This window comes from Pteropus medius, unplaced genomic scaffold (genome assembly GCF_902729225.1).
Source record: "Pteropus medius unplaced genomic scaffold, Ma_sr-lr_union100, whole genome shotgun sequence".
Classification (NCBI taxonomy): domain Eukaryota; kingdom Metazoa; phylum Chordata; class Mammalia; order Chiroptera; family Pteropodidae; genus Pteropus; species Pteropus medius.
In genome coordinates, this window is record NW_024346667.1 from 19,129,592 (window position 1) to 19,147,192 (window position 17,601).

General features: G+C 51.7%; 1 protein-coding gene and 1 long non-coding RNA gene across 3 annotated transcripts in view; one reads left to right on the forward strand and one right to left on the reverse strand.

The window, feature by feature from the left end:
• The window catches only part of EBF2 (EBF transcription factor 2), a 182,215-nt gene extending 172,583 nt beyond the window's left edge, over nucleotides 1-9,632 (reverse strand). The window contains exons 1-5 of the mRNA XM_039876146.1: nucleotides 8,671-9,632; nucleotides 6,054-6,210; nucleotides 4,906-4,969; nucleotides 4,554-4,609; nucleotides 3,962-4,035 (exon numbers count right to left, since the gene is read on the reverse strand). Of these exons, the coding sequence (XP_039732080.1) occupies nucleotides 3,962-4,035; nucleotides 4,554-4,609; nucleotides 4,906-4,969; nucleotides 6,054-6,210; nucleotides 8,671-8,801 (482 nt within the window). The 5' untranslated portion in view covers nucleotides 8,802-9,632. The remainder of the gene's footprint in view (nucleotides 1-3,961; nucleotides 4,036-4,553; nucleotides 4,610-4,905; nucleotides 4,970-6,053; nucleotides 6,211-8,670) is intronic.
• Nucleotides 9,633-13,064: 3,432 nt separating this feature from the next.
• LOC120613400 (uncharacterized) lies at nucleotides 13,065-17,245 on the forward strand. 2 transcript variants are annotated; one of them, XR_005655695.1, is made up of 3 exons: nucleotides 13,065-13,708; nucleotides 15,407-16,219; nucleotides 16,318-17,245. It is a non-coding gene; the product is annotated as an uncharacterized LOC120613400 (long non-coding RNA). The 2 variants fall into 2 exon arrangements; XR_005655694.1 differs by having other exon boundaries at nucleotides 15,407-17,245.
• Nucleotides 17,246-17,601: the final 356 nt, after the last annotated feature.

The window sequence follows — 17,601 nt, forward strand, 5'->3', positions numbered from 1 at the left end:
GATTTAATTCCAAGAGCATAACAGAATATGCCAATCTGTTTAGTTTGAGAAGGAATGATTCTGAGGAGGCCGAGTAAGTTTGCAAAGTTGTTCAGCTGAATTCAGCTGCTTTCCATGGGGATTTTCTCTGGAGGAAAAGAAAAAAACAGATAAAAATGTAAGCTCGATGCCAGTATAATACAGTGTGAGAAATGGACTCAGGGAAGGAAATTATATTCAAAGAAAATATGGAGAAACTTCGAGACCCAATCTTCCATTTTCCAACAGTAACATATTTAAGGATGATCTATAATAGCCCAGAAAAGATGTAGAAGACGCTTACTTGGCTGTTGCACTATCATAATAGTAAAGTATAACACTAATAGGAGTGGGTTGTATTTGCACCATTGAGCCCTCTTTAAAATTTCTCTGGGTTAGCCAAAGCTAATTTTTTTTTCTTTTTTTAAAAGAAAAAGTCTCATCAAGATGTCCTAGTTATTCTTTATTTGGTTTCTTAAATGGCATTCAGTCCCCATGCCAGCAATATTAATTAACATAAGCAAAGGGAAGTAGGGAGGGAAGACATCTATGATCCCCTATTTCCCAGACAATTGCTCTGTGATCAGGTATGTGGATGGTGGGTGCGAAGGAACTGGGTCCCTGAATTACTCAGATAATAAACCCAATCCTCCCTTCCCTTTGCTGTGTGGACAAAGCCTGAATGACCAACTTCAGGTTCAGCTACTTTATCTGAAAGGCTTTTTAGGGTTATTTCCTAACAAGCACGTCTCTAAGTCTGAAGTTCCTGATAAGTATTTTTAAAAACCGAACAAGACTAAAAAAGGAAAAGAAGAGAAAAAGTTAAACAAAGAGAAGAGGAAACTGAACTTGGCACTGGGTTAAGATTGTGTCCCCAGCTTCCACGGGGAGGCTCAGAAGTGCCCCTTTTTCCTAATGAATGAAAATGAAAGCTCTTCCTCTACTCCTCGGTTTGGCTTGGTTTGGTTTATTTTAATCCAGTGCCTATTTGAAGAACCTTATACCTGAAATATTCTCAGTTTTCATACAGACCTCTTTTATCCTCCCTATCTCTTTATGGAGTCTTAGGAGAAAGAGAAAAAAATCAAGCTGGGGATGAGGGGTGGAGGAATATGAGAAATTTTATCCCAATCCTGAATCTTACCTGCACTTTTCAGAAAGGGAGAAAGAGGGGAAAGGGCTGGAGATGAAAAAAAGCCCCGGCCACGGACATGGGATGTCCAGTCAGCCAAACTGCTCAAGACAAGCGAATGTGTCCCTTCCCCTCCAAAATCGTTTTTAAAATTCAACCCTCAACTTTCAAAAATCTGTCTCTAATTTCAAACTCAAATAAGCGCACAGCATGGCGGCTTTTGTTTTGTTTTCTTCTCCCCAACTCCTCCCTGCGATTGCATAACAAAAGTGTCTAAATTCACACCATCTGGCCGATAAAGACACTGGCCCCACTGCCCGGCTGGCCCATCTGATTAGGGCCCTGTCTAGCCTGCGCCTTGTGGCGAAAAGTCACAGCTGTGGGGTTTGCTCGCGCTCAATACAACTCTGTTATTAGCCAGCTGTAGGCCTTGAGACGACTTCTGTTCAAATTATAATATCTTTTAACCCTCTGAGCATTGAGGGCACAGGGGTAGCTGGCAGCGACATAACAACTAGATTTCTCCTTGCTAATAATTGGCAAAATGAACTAAAGCAGGGAAGGGGGGAGCAGAGACGGTTGGAGAAGTGAGAAAAAGTTATTGGTAAAGAGATTTATTTTGCCCCCACCAAAGCTAAGCACCAATTTATGAGTTTTCTGACTAAAGATTGCAGAACATAAAACCATTCGAGGAAATTCCCAGGTAACGCCGAGCAATGAAACTAAGCGTGTGCCACAACCACTGAGAAACAGGGCATTCGATTCATCCCTCAAGCGTTGACTCTGCCATAACTGGCTCTTAAAATGTGGAAGAAGGAACTTTTCCCTCTTACTGGAAAATCAACCAGCTCAGACTGACACATTGAATGAGAACTTCCTTTTCAGATGCATCCAACATTTACTACTACCCCAGCTCATCTCCTAACACACACACACACACACACACACACACACACACACACCAGACACTGCACCCATGCAATGGATCATTTATTTACTCATAATTAATATTTGTTTTAAATTCTAGTTTGGGAAGAAAATAGCAGAGATTCTTCTCCCAAGTCTCAAATGCAGAGAAGTTACAGTACATTAAAATTTTATATTGTGTTACTAATGCAGACTAAACTAGATCCTTTAAAAATTGATGCTGCTACTTAAACAGCATAAAATGAGGAGGATTTGATTGGGCTTAAAAATAAAAATGTCAGCTTTAACTACAGCTATGTGGTACGTGCAAGTATTACTTAAAGTGATAAGTATAATACTTCAGTTTGGGTTTTTATTTTCTTTTAAGAAGATAATCTATCCAAACAAAGACTTTCAAAAATATAAAAGAGGAATAAAAAAGAGCCCTTCAATTAGCCAACCAAATTAAAGTGTTCTGACGATTTAATCTAGATATCACATATAAATTTATCTTGGGTTTGTATTTTCTTTCTGAATAAATCTAACAAGGAGCCTTAGGATAATGAAGTAGCTATCTGCTTACTCCATCGCCCAACACCTTGCGCATCTACTTAGGCAAGGAAGCCCCAACCTGCTCAGCTGAGGCCACTGGCAGAACTTTGCATTTGGCAAAGTTTGTTTTTCTAATACTTGGTCAAAACCAAAACAAACATGTCCGATTGGTATGTTTCTTCCTGAGTGGGTTGGGAGGGCGATGGGGCTGCCAGAAGCTGACCATAAAATGGTCTGAACTACATCAGCCTGCCTGCAATTACCCAAAGCTAGCAAGTCTGCAGTGGGAAGGCATCCTCTGAAGCAACAGCGGAGTAAGGAGGAATTGAGGCTTTCTCCCCAATGGGAGATTTTGAAGGGAAAAACATGCGTATGAATAAACATCTACATTTTTATAATTTTGAAAGCACCACTTTTTCCCAGTTTCCTTTTTATATCTTTTCTAGTTTGCTGTGGAGTCCCCAGTACCTGGCACATATCAGACACTGAGTAAATGTTTGTTGAAAGAATAAATGTGTGGAAAATTTCTTCTAATTTTTTATTTTCTTCTAGTCAAGCAGAAGAAAGAACTCAAAATGGAATGGATTGATCTCTGAAAAGAAGATGAGAAAAGGGGCAAGAATTCGAGAAGGCTGTACTTCTCACGACTTGGCCACCAGAATACAGCTGTTGCTCCAGACCCCAGATCGCCTGGATTGGGTCCTCTCCCCCACCCCCACCCACTGGCGGGTAACCCCACTTATCTATCTCCCCACCCCCCCACACACACATACCCCTCCATAGTTCCTCCTAACCTAAGCAACTCCCCTGACAGGAGAAATCACCAGAAATCGTTGGAGAAGCAACGCCCTTGGAGGAAGGAAATGCCCCCTCATCACAGACAGGTGCCTCCGCTGGGGACAGCAGGCCACCCCTGAAACGAGCCACTGGACCCGCTGGTGGTCCCTCCCCAGACTTTGGGGTCCTTCCAGTGCTTTGACTGGTAACGTCGCAAGTGTTCCCTCCTGGAAATCCACCCCGAGCAGAGCGGACTGGACAGGCGGGAAATGAGCCTCAAGTTCTGAGTTCCAGCTGAGGCTGGAGACCCGTTCAGGGAAAGTCCCAGATCCCAAACTTGTCTGGGGGCTGCCCCGCGCCTCCCCGGGCTACCACCGTAGAGAGGAGAATCCTGGGGGTGGAATCCTGCGTGGTTCTGGGTTTCCCTTTCGAGATGCTCGAAAAGTTCTAGTGAATCAGCCCCGCTTCCCGCGCGCCCTCTGTTCTGTAAGTCGGTGCCCCGACGCCCACGATCGCGCTGGCCCCTTCCCCCTGCCCCGCTTGTCTGCGCAGCCTGCAGAACAAAGCGGCTCTTACCTGCACATGACTTCGTGGGTCAGGAGAACTCGGCACATTTCCGGATTCTTATTTTGTCCCTCGTAAGCTATGGGCTGCGAAGGATTGCGGGGAGGGGGGGAGAGGGGGAGACAGGAAGGGAAAATGTGGGGGGAGTGGGAGGGGGACAGAGAATAGGGACTTAAAAGCAAGCACCAAATTGGTTTTCCTCTCACTGCCCACTACTTCATTAGGAGTGCCCTCTGGCACAACAGAACCCGAACTAAGGCCTGGCTTGAAACTCAAGCGAAATAATAATAGACAAGTTTGCCCTGTGAGGACAGAGTCCTTGCAAGAGACAATATTTGGGAAAATTGAATCTCCCAATAATTGCTTCCTCCTTTCACCTCTTTGCTTGCCCTCCCTCACCTCCAGCATCTCCCCCAGCCAGAAAGAAACAGGACAAGTGGGGAGAAAAAGGGAACATTTTTTTCTAGAGTAGACAAGGTGTGAGTTCATGTGGAGGGGCATGTAGAGTCTGACACAGGATTTCATGGAGGGTCGGGGAAGGTCACGGACAGGTGGGGAAGCCCTCCACCCCCAGAGGAAGAAAGGAGTGGACCGCAGGCCTCACCTGCTTGGTGACTGAGTCGATGAGCCTGACGTACAAGTCCTGCTCGGTGCGGACACCTGTGGGGGGGGAGGGGCGGGCACGGGGTCAGGGCCGAGGAGCCCCTCCCAGGCACCCCCAACCTATCGCGCGTGGAGTCAGGCCCAGGCAGCCGCTGGGGGCTGCGGGGGCGGGCCTGCAGCTGAGCTGTCCCGGGGGCAAAGACCACCTTCCCATGCTCCTTTCCTGACCGAGCCTCCCAAAGCCCTGCTCTCCCCAGGCCTGATGCTGCCTGCAAGCGACCTCGACAAGGTCAACTGCTTTCCTTGAAAGGGACACGTGTGGGTGCCTGGTTACAGAGGGCGCGAGTGCTCACCGTTGCTGTAGAGGAGCTGTAACTTGTAGTGGGTGCCGTTGTTGGTCTTCTCGTTGCCTTGTTCCTGAAAATACAGGTGATATTTGAATCTCCTGCTTTCCGGCCCCCCAAATGAGGGAAAGAGGAGAGAGCGAGTCCCTACACCGCCTCCGGCTGCCTTTCTTCCCCTTGAGCCGGCAGCTTTGAACAACCCACTGCCCAGCCCAGGTCAAGGGACAGGAGCTTCTACCGCAGGGCCACGTCCCAAACTTGCCGAGGCTCGCTGCCACTTGACCCTCTCCAATCTTCTGTTCCTCCTCTTTAAAAATGTCCTCAGAAGTATGATCGACTCTCCCTCCCTCTCCCCTGCAGTCAAGACAACTGGACACCTCCGCTTTTAAACAGTCCCCACCAAATCCAACCTGGCTCTGTCTGTCCTAGCGAAGCCGCAAGGCTTCTCTCAGCAGAAAGGTGAAGGGACCTGTCATATAGAAGGGAAGCATTCGGCCCTATCGCGCTGGGACCGGCGCCTCCCGGGTCACAAGCTGCGGGCCTAGGTTAGGTTCAAAAGGGCCCCCTGGAGCGCCTGCTCTAAAGCTCACAGTGTACAGCTGAGGAGACTTGAGGCCCAGAGAGGTCAAGAGACTTTCTCTTCGTCACACTGGCTTCCGTTGAGATCAAATGCAGCCCCAAACCCAGGCCTGGGTTGGGACCCCAAGCAGCCTCGGGGAGCGAGAGTGGGAGACAAGGCTGGGCCGGGAAGGCGGGCCAAGGCTGGACTCTGGGTTTCCACCTGGGGAACTACCCTTTCTGCGGGCGCCAGCAGGTGCAAAATAACGACAACAAAAATAACACGAAGAAGGGCCCGGCGGCCTTCGGTATACTTTTAAACTATACTCTAGTCAGAAGGGCGTTTGCCGCGTGGCCAGTCCATGGCCAGGTTCTGCTAATGACCCAGAGGCTGGGTGCGCAGAGCCATCAGCGCCCCCGCAGAGCGCTAGAGGTGGTGCGGGGAAATGGACCGGTTTAGTGGCTGGGAGTGAGAAGCCTCGATTTATCATCTCTGATGATGTGAGCGGAAAAGTGTCGCTAGTGACAGATGGAATCTTTAGTGCTTTGCACGGAGGTAGTTAGTAGGCCGCGAGGGGAAGAGGGGGACCTCCGCTTACTTTGTCGTTCTCCACAAAGTCTACAAAGGCGGTGCGCTCAATCTCCACCGGCTGCCCCTGCCTGTCGTAGAGCGCCAGGACGAAGTGAAAGAAGTTGGATTTCCTCAAGTTGGAGGGAGGCTGCTTCTCAAAGTGGGCCCGGGACAGGGCGACTCCGCTGCGCAGGAAGAGACACGGAGGATACCGGACACGGGGAAGGAGAGAAAGACAGGACGTTACTGACGCGCCCACGCAACACCGCAGAGGGTTGAGTCCGTGTCCCGAGTCGAGAGCTCTGTACCTCTCAGATCTTTTTTCAATTGGGATTAAGAAGAGGGGACTCCTTAAAGGAGTCACAGTGGCCACGGGGGTCCAACCTCCAGGCATCTCAGCCCTGGGCAAAGCTCACTGTCTGGTCTTTAGTGGTGACCACAGGATCCCAGCTGCGAACTGGGGCCTGGAGCAGTCCCCTGAGGCGGCTGCCCTTATCTGTCCTATCAGATGGCTGGCGTCTTGGTCAAGAATCGAAGCTGGGCCCCGGGGTTTGGGGAATAAGCACCTCCGTTACTTTTAAAGACGTGACCGTTTTCCTTCATCTTCACTGGAGTTACCTGTCCCGGAGCTACTGCCCACAAAACCCCCATGTTATTACGGAAAGGCGGTGGGCGAGAACCCCCTGGGGGCGGGCGGAAAGCCCTGAGCCCAAGCCTAGGTCCTACTGGGAAAGAGGCCTCACCTCCTGTTTCCCTCGCTCTTCCGAAAAGCTGCGACCAGGACAGTGGCAGGGCAGAATCCCAGCGACCAGTATTAGGGATCGCGGGCCACCGCGAACGGCCTTATACTGGGGACCCTGAACCCAGAATTGCTGAGCTTGGAAAAGCCAAAATGTTATTAAAAGGAAAAGAACGTCTTCGGCTGGGCCCGAAGGGATCCCTGCTCCAATCGCATCTCCGGGCGGCGCCAGCCAAACCCGCTGACCACGAAACCCATGTTGGAGGACCCATGAGGCGCCCTCGAGCGTATGGTGCGCGTGCACACACCTCCCTCCCCACCTGGGGTGGCCGCGGACAAACCGGCCGCCAGATCACCTTTAACAGGAGAGTCGGGGCCCAGGTGAGAGCGCAGATGGCCAGAGCTGCCCCGCGGCGCTGCGGTCTCTGGGCCTCGCGCCCTAGGGCGCGAGCACTTTTCACTCTTGAAAGGTGAATTTTTGCTAGAATCCTCCCATTCGAGCTGCCTGTTCCAACTTTAATAGGTATCTGATCCGGGAAAAGGAGGAAAGTAGGGGCAGTGTCTTTAAGGAGCTCTGCTAAGGAAATGAGCCGCGGAGCCGGCTCTGCGGAACTGCCTAATGTCCCTCGGCCTGCAGCCCAGCGAGCCCCCAAACGGCTGCGGAAAGCCGTGGCCGCGGCGTGAATGCGGTCTGCCGGAGGGATCCGGGCGTGTCCGGGTTCCAGCGGGGGGTAGGGAGCCGCCGCCCTCCCCGGTCTCCCGAGCGGTGCGACTTTTGCTTCCTCTCCTCCAAGGGTGGCGGCTGGTTCGCTCTACCCGGGACGTGGCCTGCTAGGAAAGGAGGAATTTCTCGGAGGGATGTCGGGACTTAGAAGGGGATGACCAAGAGAGCAGATAGGAAGACAAGAGTCGTGAGAAGAAGTTCGTGGGCTCTTTAGGGGTAAGGGGCCTTTCTCTCGCAGACAAGGTCGTGGAGACCACAAATCTCAGCTCAGCGGTGGTGATGAGGGAGGGGGACCAGAACATCTTCGCGCGGTGGTACCCTGGACAAGGCGTTTACCATCTCAGCACGCGGACGCTTAGAAACAGTCAATTTCAGAGACTAGCAAAACTAGAGGCTGGTGATCCCTGTATTTGCGGCCGTCTTCTCTGTTCGCCTTTCTTCTTCTGCGGCTCCTTCTACTGTTACTCCTTCGTCTATTCTCTTTAATCTCTTCTCTCCCCTCACCCCGCCTCCGTGCGTCTGGCCCACTGTTTTATCTCTGCGCGCGGAACCTCCAGCATGCCCCCTCCCAGAGCTCCGGGCCGCTTTGCCTTCCTAGGCAGCTGCTCCGGCCTCTCCGGCTCCTATCGCCGCCGCCGCCATCTGCCCGCCGGGCTCCCGGCCTCCAGGAATCTACCCGCAAGATGCGGCAGGAGAGGCGCTCGCAAGCGGCGCGGCGGAACCCAGGAGTGGCCCGGAAGCCGGTTCTCCTCTGCCCGCGGCTGCTGCCAGCTCCGGTCCTCATGCTCCGCTCTGGACCCAGCCCACCTCGCAGGACTAGGGGCTAAGCTGCGAGGCGTTGGATGCTACTTTATTTGTCCTCCCAAAGAATGGTCTGTGGGGAAGGAGTAGGGGAGAAACGCAACGACCCAGGCAGTTCAGAAACTCGAGTGTTGGCTGCGGGGTAAGTGTTCCCCTGACTACGGCGACCTTCCAGCCCGAGGGCGATCCCCAGCGCACGGGGCCAGGGAGACAGATTGGGGGAGAAAGAGATAGAGCGAGCGAGCCGGGGGTGGGGGCACAGAGAGACAGTGAGAGCGAGAGAGGGAGAGGGAGAGAGAGGAAGAGAGAGAGAGAGAGAGAGAGAAAACGAACGAGCTAGAGACTTTAAGAGCATAAAAAATTGTGCGGCCGGCTGGTTACCTCTGCGCCGCGACATTGGCGTCCACCACGCCGACATTCCGGACCCAGGACCTGACCGAATCCATCTCGGCGCCCAGCGATTTCTCTTTCAGAGCTGGTCCTCTTCCTAAAGTATCTTGAATCCCAAACATTTAAAAAGTCTGATCTACTGTCTCTTTAAAAATAAGAGTTACAACACTGTCCTTACTGTTCTCAACGCTGTCACCAAACCGTTTCCTCCAAAGCAATCCAAAAAAGGGGGAGGGGGTGGGAATCAAGTGCTGAAGTTTGAGTTTCTCTTGGGGAGGAAAAAAATAACCCGTCCTTTGCTTCAGGCGTGAGATGCGGACTGATGTAGTTAAAGTTTGGGTTTTATCCTCCGCAAGTTCAGATCTGCCGCCTCAGGCCCTCTGTCCTAAGTCTCTCGCATCCTTCCAGCGGCAGCGCTGCCTCCAGAAAGTGATCACAATTTTGAAGCATCACCTGTTCTGGGAGAAACGGGAGGAGATTGATGGCTGCCTAATCTCTCCCGTTTCTCCTGGTTCCCCCCTCCCGCCTGCTCCTCCCTACTGCTCCAATTTAGAAAAAAAAAAAAAAAAAATCCCCAACAGGATCAGTTGTAAAAGGAAGGGGAAGACCCGGAGCCGAGAGGAGGCGGTGGCTGCCAGCACAGCCGAGCGGGGCTGCAGCCGCTCGCCGGCCCCATGAATGGGTTACTACGGTCCCGGCCTCGGGAGGCGGAGCCGCGGCCCGATAAGAAGCCTCATTTGCATGGACGCTCGGGATTGGTCGGCGCTGGGCAGGCCGGGCCGACGTCCTCAAGCGGCGCGCGCCAGGCTTGGCGTTGCCGGGAGTCCGGGAGGTGAAAGGGGACAGAAAGCTGTGGACGCTGCGTCCTTGGTGTGCGTGCGAGGGATGGGGCCCCAATACCCAGCACTGTAGCAGGGTAGACTGGCCCTGCGGCCTTGGACGCAACCGCTCAGTCCAGACGTGGGAGCGGGAAGCGTGCGCGGATCCTACCTCTGGATGCAGACTTCTGTAGCCTGCCTGAAAGCATATTCATTCCCAGCGCTTGGATCTGTGTGCGTGTTTGTAAAGAAGCGGAGATTGTGACCACATGTCCTTACATTTTGTGCAAATGTTCCCCAGAATAACCCAGTTCCCTGAACGGCTCTCCCAAGTCTCCTGGAGTCACATGGTGACACTTAGATTTTGTGTGCGGTTTACAAGTTGTCGAGATAGGAGGGTGTATGTATGAAAGCGGGGCGGGGGGCGGGGAGGTAGCGTGGGGACGAACAAGGCTCAAGTGCTATTCAAATAAATAGTGTCGAGGAAACAGTCAAGGAGCTAACGAAAATAACCCCGGGAGGATGCAAGCGAGAGTCGCACTCGTGCGGATGAGAGGTTGCTGACATATCGTGGCAGGCTGAGTGCGAGAGCTGCCTGGAGTAGTCCCGGGAGCCCCCTTCACCCTCCCCACCCAGTTCTCGAAGCCCGGGGGAGCCAGCAAAGGAGCTGCTGAGAGGCAGCGGGGAGTCGCGGAAACTTTGCCCAGGGCGCGCGGTCGCAGCAGTGCCGGCCGCAGGCTGGCCGCAGCTCCGCCAAACAGCTGAAACCCTAGACGGCTTTTTAACTACTCCGGGCAGCACCGCGGTGCCTATTAAAAATCCTCCTGGCTGGGTGTTATTTTCTTGCTTCTCCTTTTGTATTCTGATCTGTGCATAGATCTGCTGCTGAAATCTAGAACACCAGCGCGAAAACAGATTTGAAGACAATGAATGCAAATCTGTGCTCAAAGACCATCTGCCGTGGAAGAGACAAATCAGCTGTTCCGCCGTTCGAGCGACTGCGCCAGAGCTTCCCGGCCTCATTACTGAGAGGGCCCTGGCGAAAGCCTGGATAACATTCAGGAGACTTTCCCCCATTCAGGACTCTAGTTTGAGCGTGAATTAACTCTCGATCAGATTCCTTAGGTGTAGGTGAGCGCTCACAACTGAACTGTGAGAGTTTGCCGCTAGAAGACATAGCGCCTGGCAACTCGTTTGCCTGGGCGTACAGGAAGCTCGCACTTTCAGAAAATGCCGCTCTGCTGAGAAAGGGACCCGTCTCCGCCTCCGATCTACCCCAGGGGCAAACCGCGACCCCAGACCATGGAGGCGAATAGCGCTCAGAAAGCGCAGGTCTCTACTGCGGAGATTCGCTTCAAAATATGGGGAGAGGAAGGGTGTGTGGACTCTCTCTGCACAGACCCGGGGTCCAGGGCTTGGGGTAGTTGATGGGGGGGAGGGCGGAGGAAGAACGTGAAACCCCTGCCTCAGGGTAGTGCTGATTGTGGCACCCTCACCCCATTCGAGCTGCCTGTTCCAACTTGGTCCCCTTTATTGGACAAGAGGGGCAGCGGAACAATGAAGGGCGATTGGGCATCAGACTATGAACCGCGACTGTTGTAAAAACCTAGTAAGATAGGAGTTGTCCAAAGAAAAAAGGAGGGCTGGAGTGAACTTTGTAGAGATGAAACTACCCTGTTTCAACTGGGCAATTATCTGTTCTACGCCCATTTTATGGTTATTTTCGGCCCCTGCAAAAACTAAGCGCCTGAGCCTTCTACCCTGACTTGCTCTCTTTATAAATCTCTCAGAACCTTAAGTAATCACCCACCCCATCCTTGTCCGCGGACTGTGCCCAGTGGAGGCAATGCCTCGGGTTCCTTGGCGGAGAGTGTGCAGCAGCCCATGAGTCCCTCAGGATGTGTTCATGAACCCCGCGGCTTGTTTTCAAGGGGCCTCTGATCTGTTGCACCGCGACTCTGCCCCAGAGAGGAACCGAGCTCAGCCCAAGGGGCCGCGGGGCAGCAGTCGATCCGGATCTGGCCCGGACCGTCTGCCCCTCAGGCCCGGTTGGCTGGGGTTAAAGGGCAGAGCCAGGGTCGAGTACGCTGGTTCTTCTCGCCTGCAACAGCTGCCACCCAAATTATGACCCTCAGGAGGCGAATGAATTGGTCCTTTCTCTCAGCTTCCTGATGTCCGCCCCAAACCAGACGGCCGCGCACTGAGGGCGCCCCCACCCACACCTCCCAGAGACAAGTTCAGGGGCCGAGGTGCCCTGCCGGCAGATAGTTTGGGGGAAGCCTTGGCCTCAGGGCTTTGATCTGGGGTAGGGGCAGCAGCACCGCTCCTCGCCGGCTGCTCTAGGAGCGCCAGGAGCTCGGCTACGCAGAGCGCTCGGGGCAAACAGCCGCTGCACTGCTGGGAGCCCCGTGGGCTTTGAGCCGCGGGCACCCAAGTTCCCTCTTGACTGGGACAACTTTACGGGCTAGCGCGGGTAAGAGGGCGGAGGGGATGAGGGGAGGGGGAAGCAGCGTTGGGCCCAGCAAGGCGGCGCATCAGGCTCGGGGAGTAGGGAGCGTTTCTGCCAACCGAGTTGGGTTTAATTAGGTTTGTGTAGGGTTTAAGGAGGAGTAGGCGCAGAGTCGGCCACCCGCGCAGAAGGAGCGTTGGTTAGTGACGGAGTGAGCCGCGGCGGCTGCGCCTGGCGGGTCTCTCCCATCTCTATCGCCTCTGGCTACTCCTCCCGACCCCGCCCTGAACAAACCTTTTTGAACCTGCCCTGAGCGGCGCCGGGGCCCGACGGGCGCAGCTGTGGCCCGGGGTATCCTGGCCCCACGGGAATGCGGAACCCGCGTGCGCCTCCCGGGCTTCGGACCTCGAGCTTCGTTCCGCGGCGAGCCGGAGATGAGAAAAATCCAAGATGAACATTATTAAAATTCTTTACGACAGTCTATTTGCACCAAATCCGGTTGGGTGGTGGCATTCCGTCTTCTTCCCTGTCCCCTCCTTTGTTCACTCTTCCCAGTTAACCCCCGCTTTCCCCCTACCTCCGCTTATGTTTCACATCTGCACCTCAGTGTTTAATTTCCTCCAGATTGGTTTTAAGGACCCTTTCCCTAATCTCGTTCAGTCCAGTCTCCTGGGCGCCTCGTCTCTGCTCTGGGTCAGAGGTTCGGAAATTTTTCTTTAAAAATTTCTCTCCCGGCCTCGTTCTCCTCCAGCAGAGCCCTGGGGTGAAATCAGGTGTGAGAACACCCCCGTCCCATACAACCTGACCTTTACCCCCACCCTCAGACACACACATTGCAGCGCCTGGGTCTACGCAACCCAAAGAATAGAGCCTGGCTGGTACCCAGGTATTTCGATCCCCAAGGACAGTCTGTCTGCATTTTGTAAACGAAATAAGTGATCGTCCCCGTAAGCCTCTCTTCGGACGTGAATTTTCCAATTTGTTTGTTTTAACTGGAACCTTTGCTTTTTATTCGTCTGAGTAGAAATATATAAATGGATTTGCTCCCCAACTCACAATCCTGAGGGCAATTTAGCCCGCAACTCTTCGTGAAATAATTTTTTAAATATCCAAATCCACTAACACCCGCTCGAAGTTTCAATTTTTGCATTTTTCTTACGGAAACTGCACTTGTATGCTCCATACCTGAGAATTCCCTAAAGAGGGAGGAGGAAAGAAACTATTCACAAATGCACGACAAACATATCAGGAGTACTCCACCATCCATACTGAACAGTTTGTCCCCTTTTAGGACAATTTGGTAAGAAGTTAGATTCTCTTCTTCATTTTTCTTTTTCTTTTTTACGCAGTGAAAAGGATTCGAGCCAGAAGGGCTGCAGAACACTGAGGCATGGAAGAACGTTTTGTAGACACACGATGTTGCACCCAGGCCAGTTGAGTCACTATAATGACTCAAATTACCCAAAATGAACTGAAGGAGCTAGAGATGGCTCTACCCTAATCCTTGGCAACTCCAGAAAGTGTCTTCTTCCTCTTTCCTTTTTCTTCTCTACCTGCTCCCTCTCCCATAAGTATCCTCCTGAAAAACGCCCTTCCTTCCCATTCCCTTATTCCAGGTGCAGAGTGAGCCAGGGAGCCAGAGCCGAGTCAGAGACACGGAAAGGTCACGAGAACAAATTTTCGAAGGAACCGGCTCATCTGAGGTTTGGAGCCGGGACATTGGAGCTGGGCCCGCGAGCAGCCGTGTAATAGCGCCCCAGAGGTATGTGCGTTTGAGGGCAGGTGAACAGTAGAGAGGGAAGTGCCTGGTGCAGCCTCCACACGAACGGGGGGGTGGGAGGTCCTGACTTCCTGAGTGGGTGGGTGGTGTGCGCGTGAAGCCCCGAGGTGGGCTGTGCTGGGGGTTCACGGGCCAGTTGCAGTCACTTCCAGGTACCTGTGCAAGAAGATTGGTGGCATCTTCGTCAGTACACTACTTAAGGCGCAGCGATTTAGAGGCAAATTAACCCGCATTAAGAGACCTGATCGAGTAGGTCCCTGCGCAAGATAAGGGACAAACGAACGGAGGCAGGATGTTCACCCAACACTCCTGGCTGCCAGGCACTGCCACATACTTTCTCACCCTAAACTTGACAGCAGCACTTTAAGTGGGATTTATTTGCCCCCATTTTCACTTTGCTGTACAAAGCGAAGATGGGAGATGACAGGTGGCATCTCAGCTGATAAATAGGAAACAAAGACCCACGTCAGTGTACCACTTGCAATCCATTACAATGGCATGCAATATAAGGCCTTTAACCAGAAAAAGTTCAGTGTGACTTTTGCCCTCCTATTCTTTTTTGGTTTCTCAGCTCAGTTGAGGGGAACGATAACTGAATATCTCCTCTGAAATGCCCCCCTATTTTCCTGGTGATGCCTGCCCCCGCCAGCCGGCAGGGGAAAGCCCTTGGGACCTCCCAGCTCCCTCCCGGCTCGCGGCGGAGGTGTGAGCGATGTGTTGATTATTCATATTTTTGCCGAGCGTACACTCCGCTGCGGCCGGCGCTGCCACATTTCACATGTACGCTCACGTACACACATGTCCGCGCGCTCACCCCGGCCGGTGCTCACACAGCGCTCTATGCACGTGAGGATTGCGCTGCCCATCCCCAGAGGTCGTCCTCTTTGGATAGGGAAGGGGTGACAAAAGGCTCCCACTCACCCCTCCACAGGTCGCCTCTTCCTCCAAGCCCTCAGAATCACTCCCTTGGCTTCCAGATCCAACTTTCTTCATAATACACTTGTCTTCCCAGTTCCTCTCTCCCTGGGTGCACGCGCGCACCCGGGGGGTAGGGGGAGCAGTGGGAGGGCAGCTACAAATATGGTACCAGCTAGATTATCATTCCATATCACACTAGGCAATCTCCTCCTCCAATATAACACACACGACCCTACCGTCGCCTCCACCCACACCACACATCCAAGGGGTGGCAGGAGAGAAAACTGGGAATCGGCCCTTGAGTAACATGTATGTTTTCCAGTTGTCTTTAACGGTGTAAACAGGACTTCTAACTGTGGGATCCCCTCAAACACTGCCCGAGGCCTAGAAATTCCATTACTGGCTGATGGGAACTCCCCGTCCCTCCCCTTCAAGAAGCGGAGCACGCGTTTCAGAGCGGGCAGGTGTGAGTCGCACAGGTCGTGGCGCCTGGGGAAACCTCAGAACAAGCTAGGAAAAGAGTTAGCTCGCCGGGCTGGACAGCTCCGTCCCAACCTCCAAGGGGCGACATAACTCCCACTTACTCTGGTTCCCCGAAGGAGAGCAGACGAGGGCACCGGACTTGGGGATCACCTGTGTGCGACAGTCCCAGGAGCTAGAAGCTCCATGAGCAGTGTTTTGAGCAATGCTGGCCGCGCCACATAGGGGGCACTGGACCAAAGGCGGTGAAACACAACTCTCGCGCTTTCTGCTCTGACCCAGGGCAAGGTTCCGCGCTCCATTTGTTCCTGCACCGTGGGGCAGCGTCACCAGGAGAAAGAAACTCTTCCATCTTTGGAGTCCGCAGGCCCAGGTCAGAGCTTCGCATTTACTAGCGAGGTCTGGAGCATTTGATCTGACTCCTCTGAGCCTCAGTTTCCTAACAGGAACAATAGAGATGTTATTCCTCTGAACCTCGGTCTCCTTACTGGTAAAATGGGGATATTATTCCCCCAGAGCTGCACTTACCTTCCGGGTAAGAAAAATAGCTTAGGTGAAAGTATTTGGCGCGTAGTAGGTGTTCAATAAACGCTTGTTTCCCTTCACCATCTGCATCTTTAAAACGAGCGTGATATTTGCTTATTGCACCTCACTAGGTCCTGTGAGTCTCCAATGAGAATGGTGTTCTGCCACCCCCACCCCAGCTCTCCTGTGAGTTCCTGGAAGCGGGAATTCTTACTAACTTGTCTTTATAGCCCCTTAGGCCTAGCACGGGGCTGGTTGGCGCAGTGGGCGCTCAGTAATTTTTTATTTATTTATTTATTTATTTTAACATGGATGTATGCCTAGGAAAGTGCTTTGGAGCCTGTTTGGTGACCGCAGGTCTCAGAGGGCAACGAGTGGGGCCCTTTGCCGAGGAGCGAATGAGACTTCCTAGGAGTCTGCCTTTGGGGCTCAGCGAGACCTTTTCCCGCCCGGGAAAGAGAGTGCGAGTAGCTGTGGGACAGCGCGGGCGGGCAGGCGGACTGCGCGGAAATCACCAGAGAATTGAAGAAAATCTCAAGGAGTTCTGGAAACATTGGTGACAAACACCAGGTGATTGGCGGTTCACAGGAGAGCGGGAGCCCCTCCCTGCCCTGCTGTCTCCGCAGGAGACGCGGGTCTCCTTGCACGATGGGTATCTGTCTCCGCAGAGCTGAACTGCCGGAGCAGCGCTTTCCAGGACTCGCGTTAAACGAAGCTGAAGGACGACGAAGCAAAGAAGAAAAAGAACAGACGGAGCGAGCCAGGAGGTCACAGGAATGAGGGGGTGGAGGACTCGAGCAAGCGAGAGCTTCCAAAATTTTGTATTCCATAGGACCAAAGCCTGACTCCTAAAAGCCCCTTTTTAACTGAACATTTTATGCAAAGGCAATGCACGTTTACTGCTGAAAAAAAATATAAAAACAAACAAAATCAACAACAAAGAAATCCATATCTAGCCCTAATCTCATTAACATAAAAAAGATATTGTTCATATTTAGGTAGCTTTTCTCCCAACTTTTCTTTTATGAACATTTCCACATACTGATTTGTAACCTTTAGGCTCACTTAATATGGCATATTAAATATTTTCCTCCAGTTATATTTAATATTGTCATAGTATTTCATTACCTAGAAAAGATATACTACTATAAATTGTTTAACTAGTCTGATAGTGTTGAACATGTAAGTTGCTTCTAATTTTCACCATTATAAACAACACTGTGATGAACATCTTTGTAGCTGTAGCTTTCCACATGCTGTGATTCTTTCCTTGAGAGAAAGTCCTAAAAGTAAATTTGCAAAATCAAAGCTATACATGTTTTTAAGCCTTTGATAGAGATCGACACATTGTCCTCTTGAAAGACTAAATTTACAATCTTTTACCCCACTCCAACCTTCCTTAATCCTTGAATTATCTTATTTTAAATTTTTTCCAATTTGATAGATTAGAAATGTCTTTTGGTGTTTTCATTTGTATTTTATTTCTATTTCATGAATTTCTAGTAAGGATAAATTGTTTGTCATTCGTTTCTTGGCCACCGTACATCTTTGAGGAGTTGCGAGTTCTTATTTTATTAAAGATATTGCATTTTAGTTTATCATATGTGCTAGAAATATTTTCCGCAATATTTGCCTTTAATTTTTTAGGGTAATATTTTTGGCAGCTGATATAGATGTATTTCATTTAGAACATTTTCGTGTGCAAGTAACAAAATAAATGAGTAACAGCAGCTTGGTTAAGTAATAAACATATTTTATTACCTGATATAACAAAATGTCTGGAGGTAGATGGCCCCAGATTAGGTGTAGCACTCACTAATCCCATAAACCACCCTGATTCTTTTGTCCTTCATCCCACCAGCCTTTGCATGTTATTTTCAGTCTCTTGTTTATTGTCTCATGGTGGTAAGATGGTTGATGCAGCAGCAGACATTATAGCACACATTCAAGGC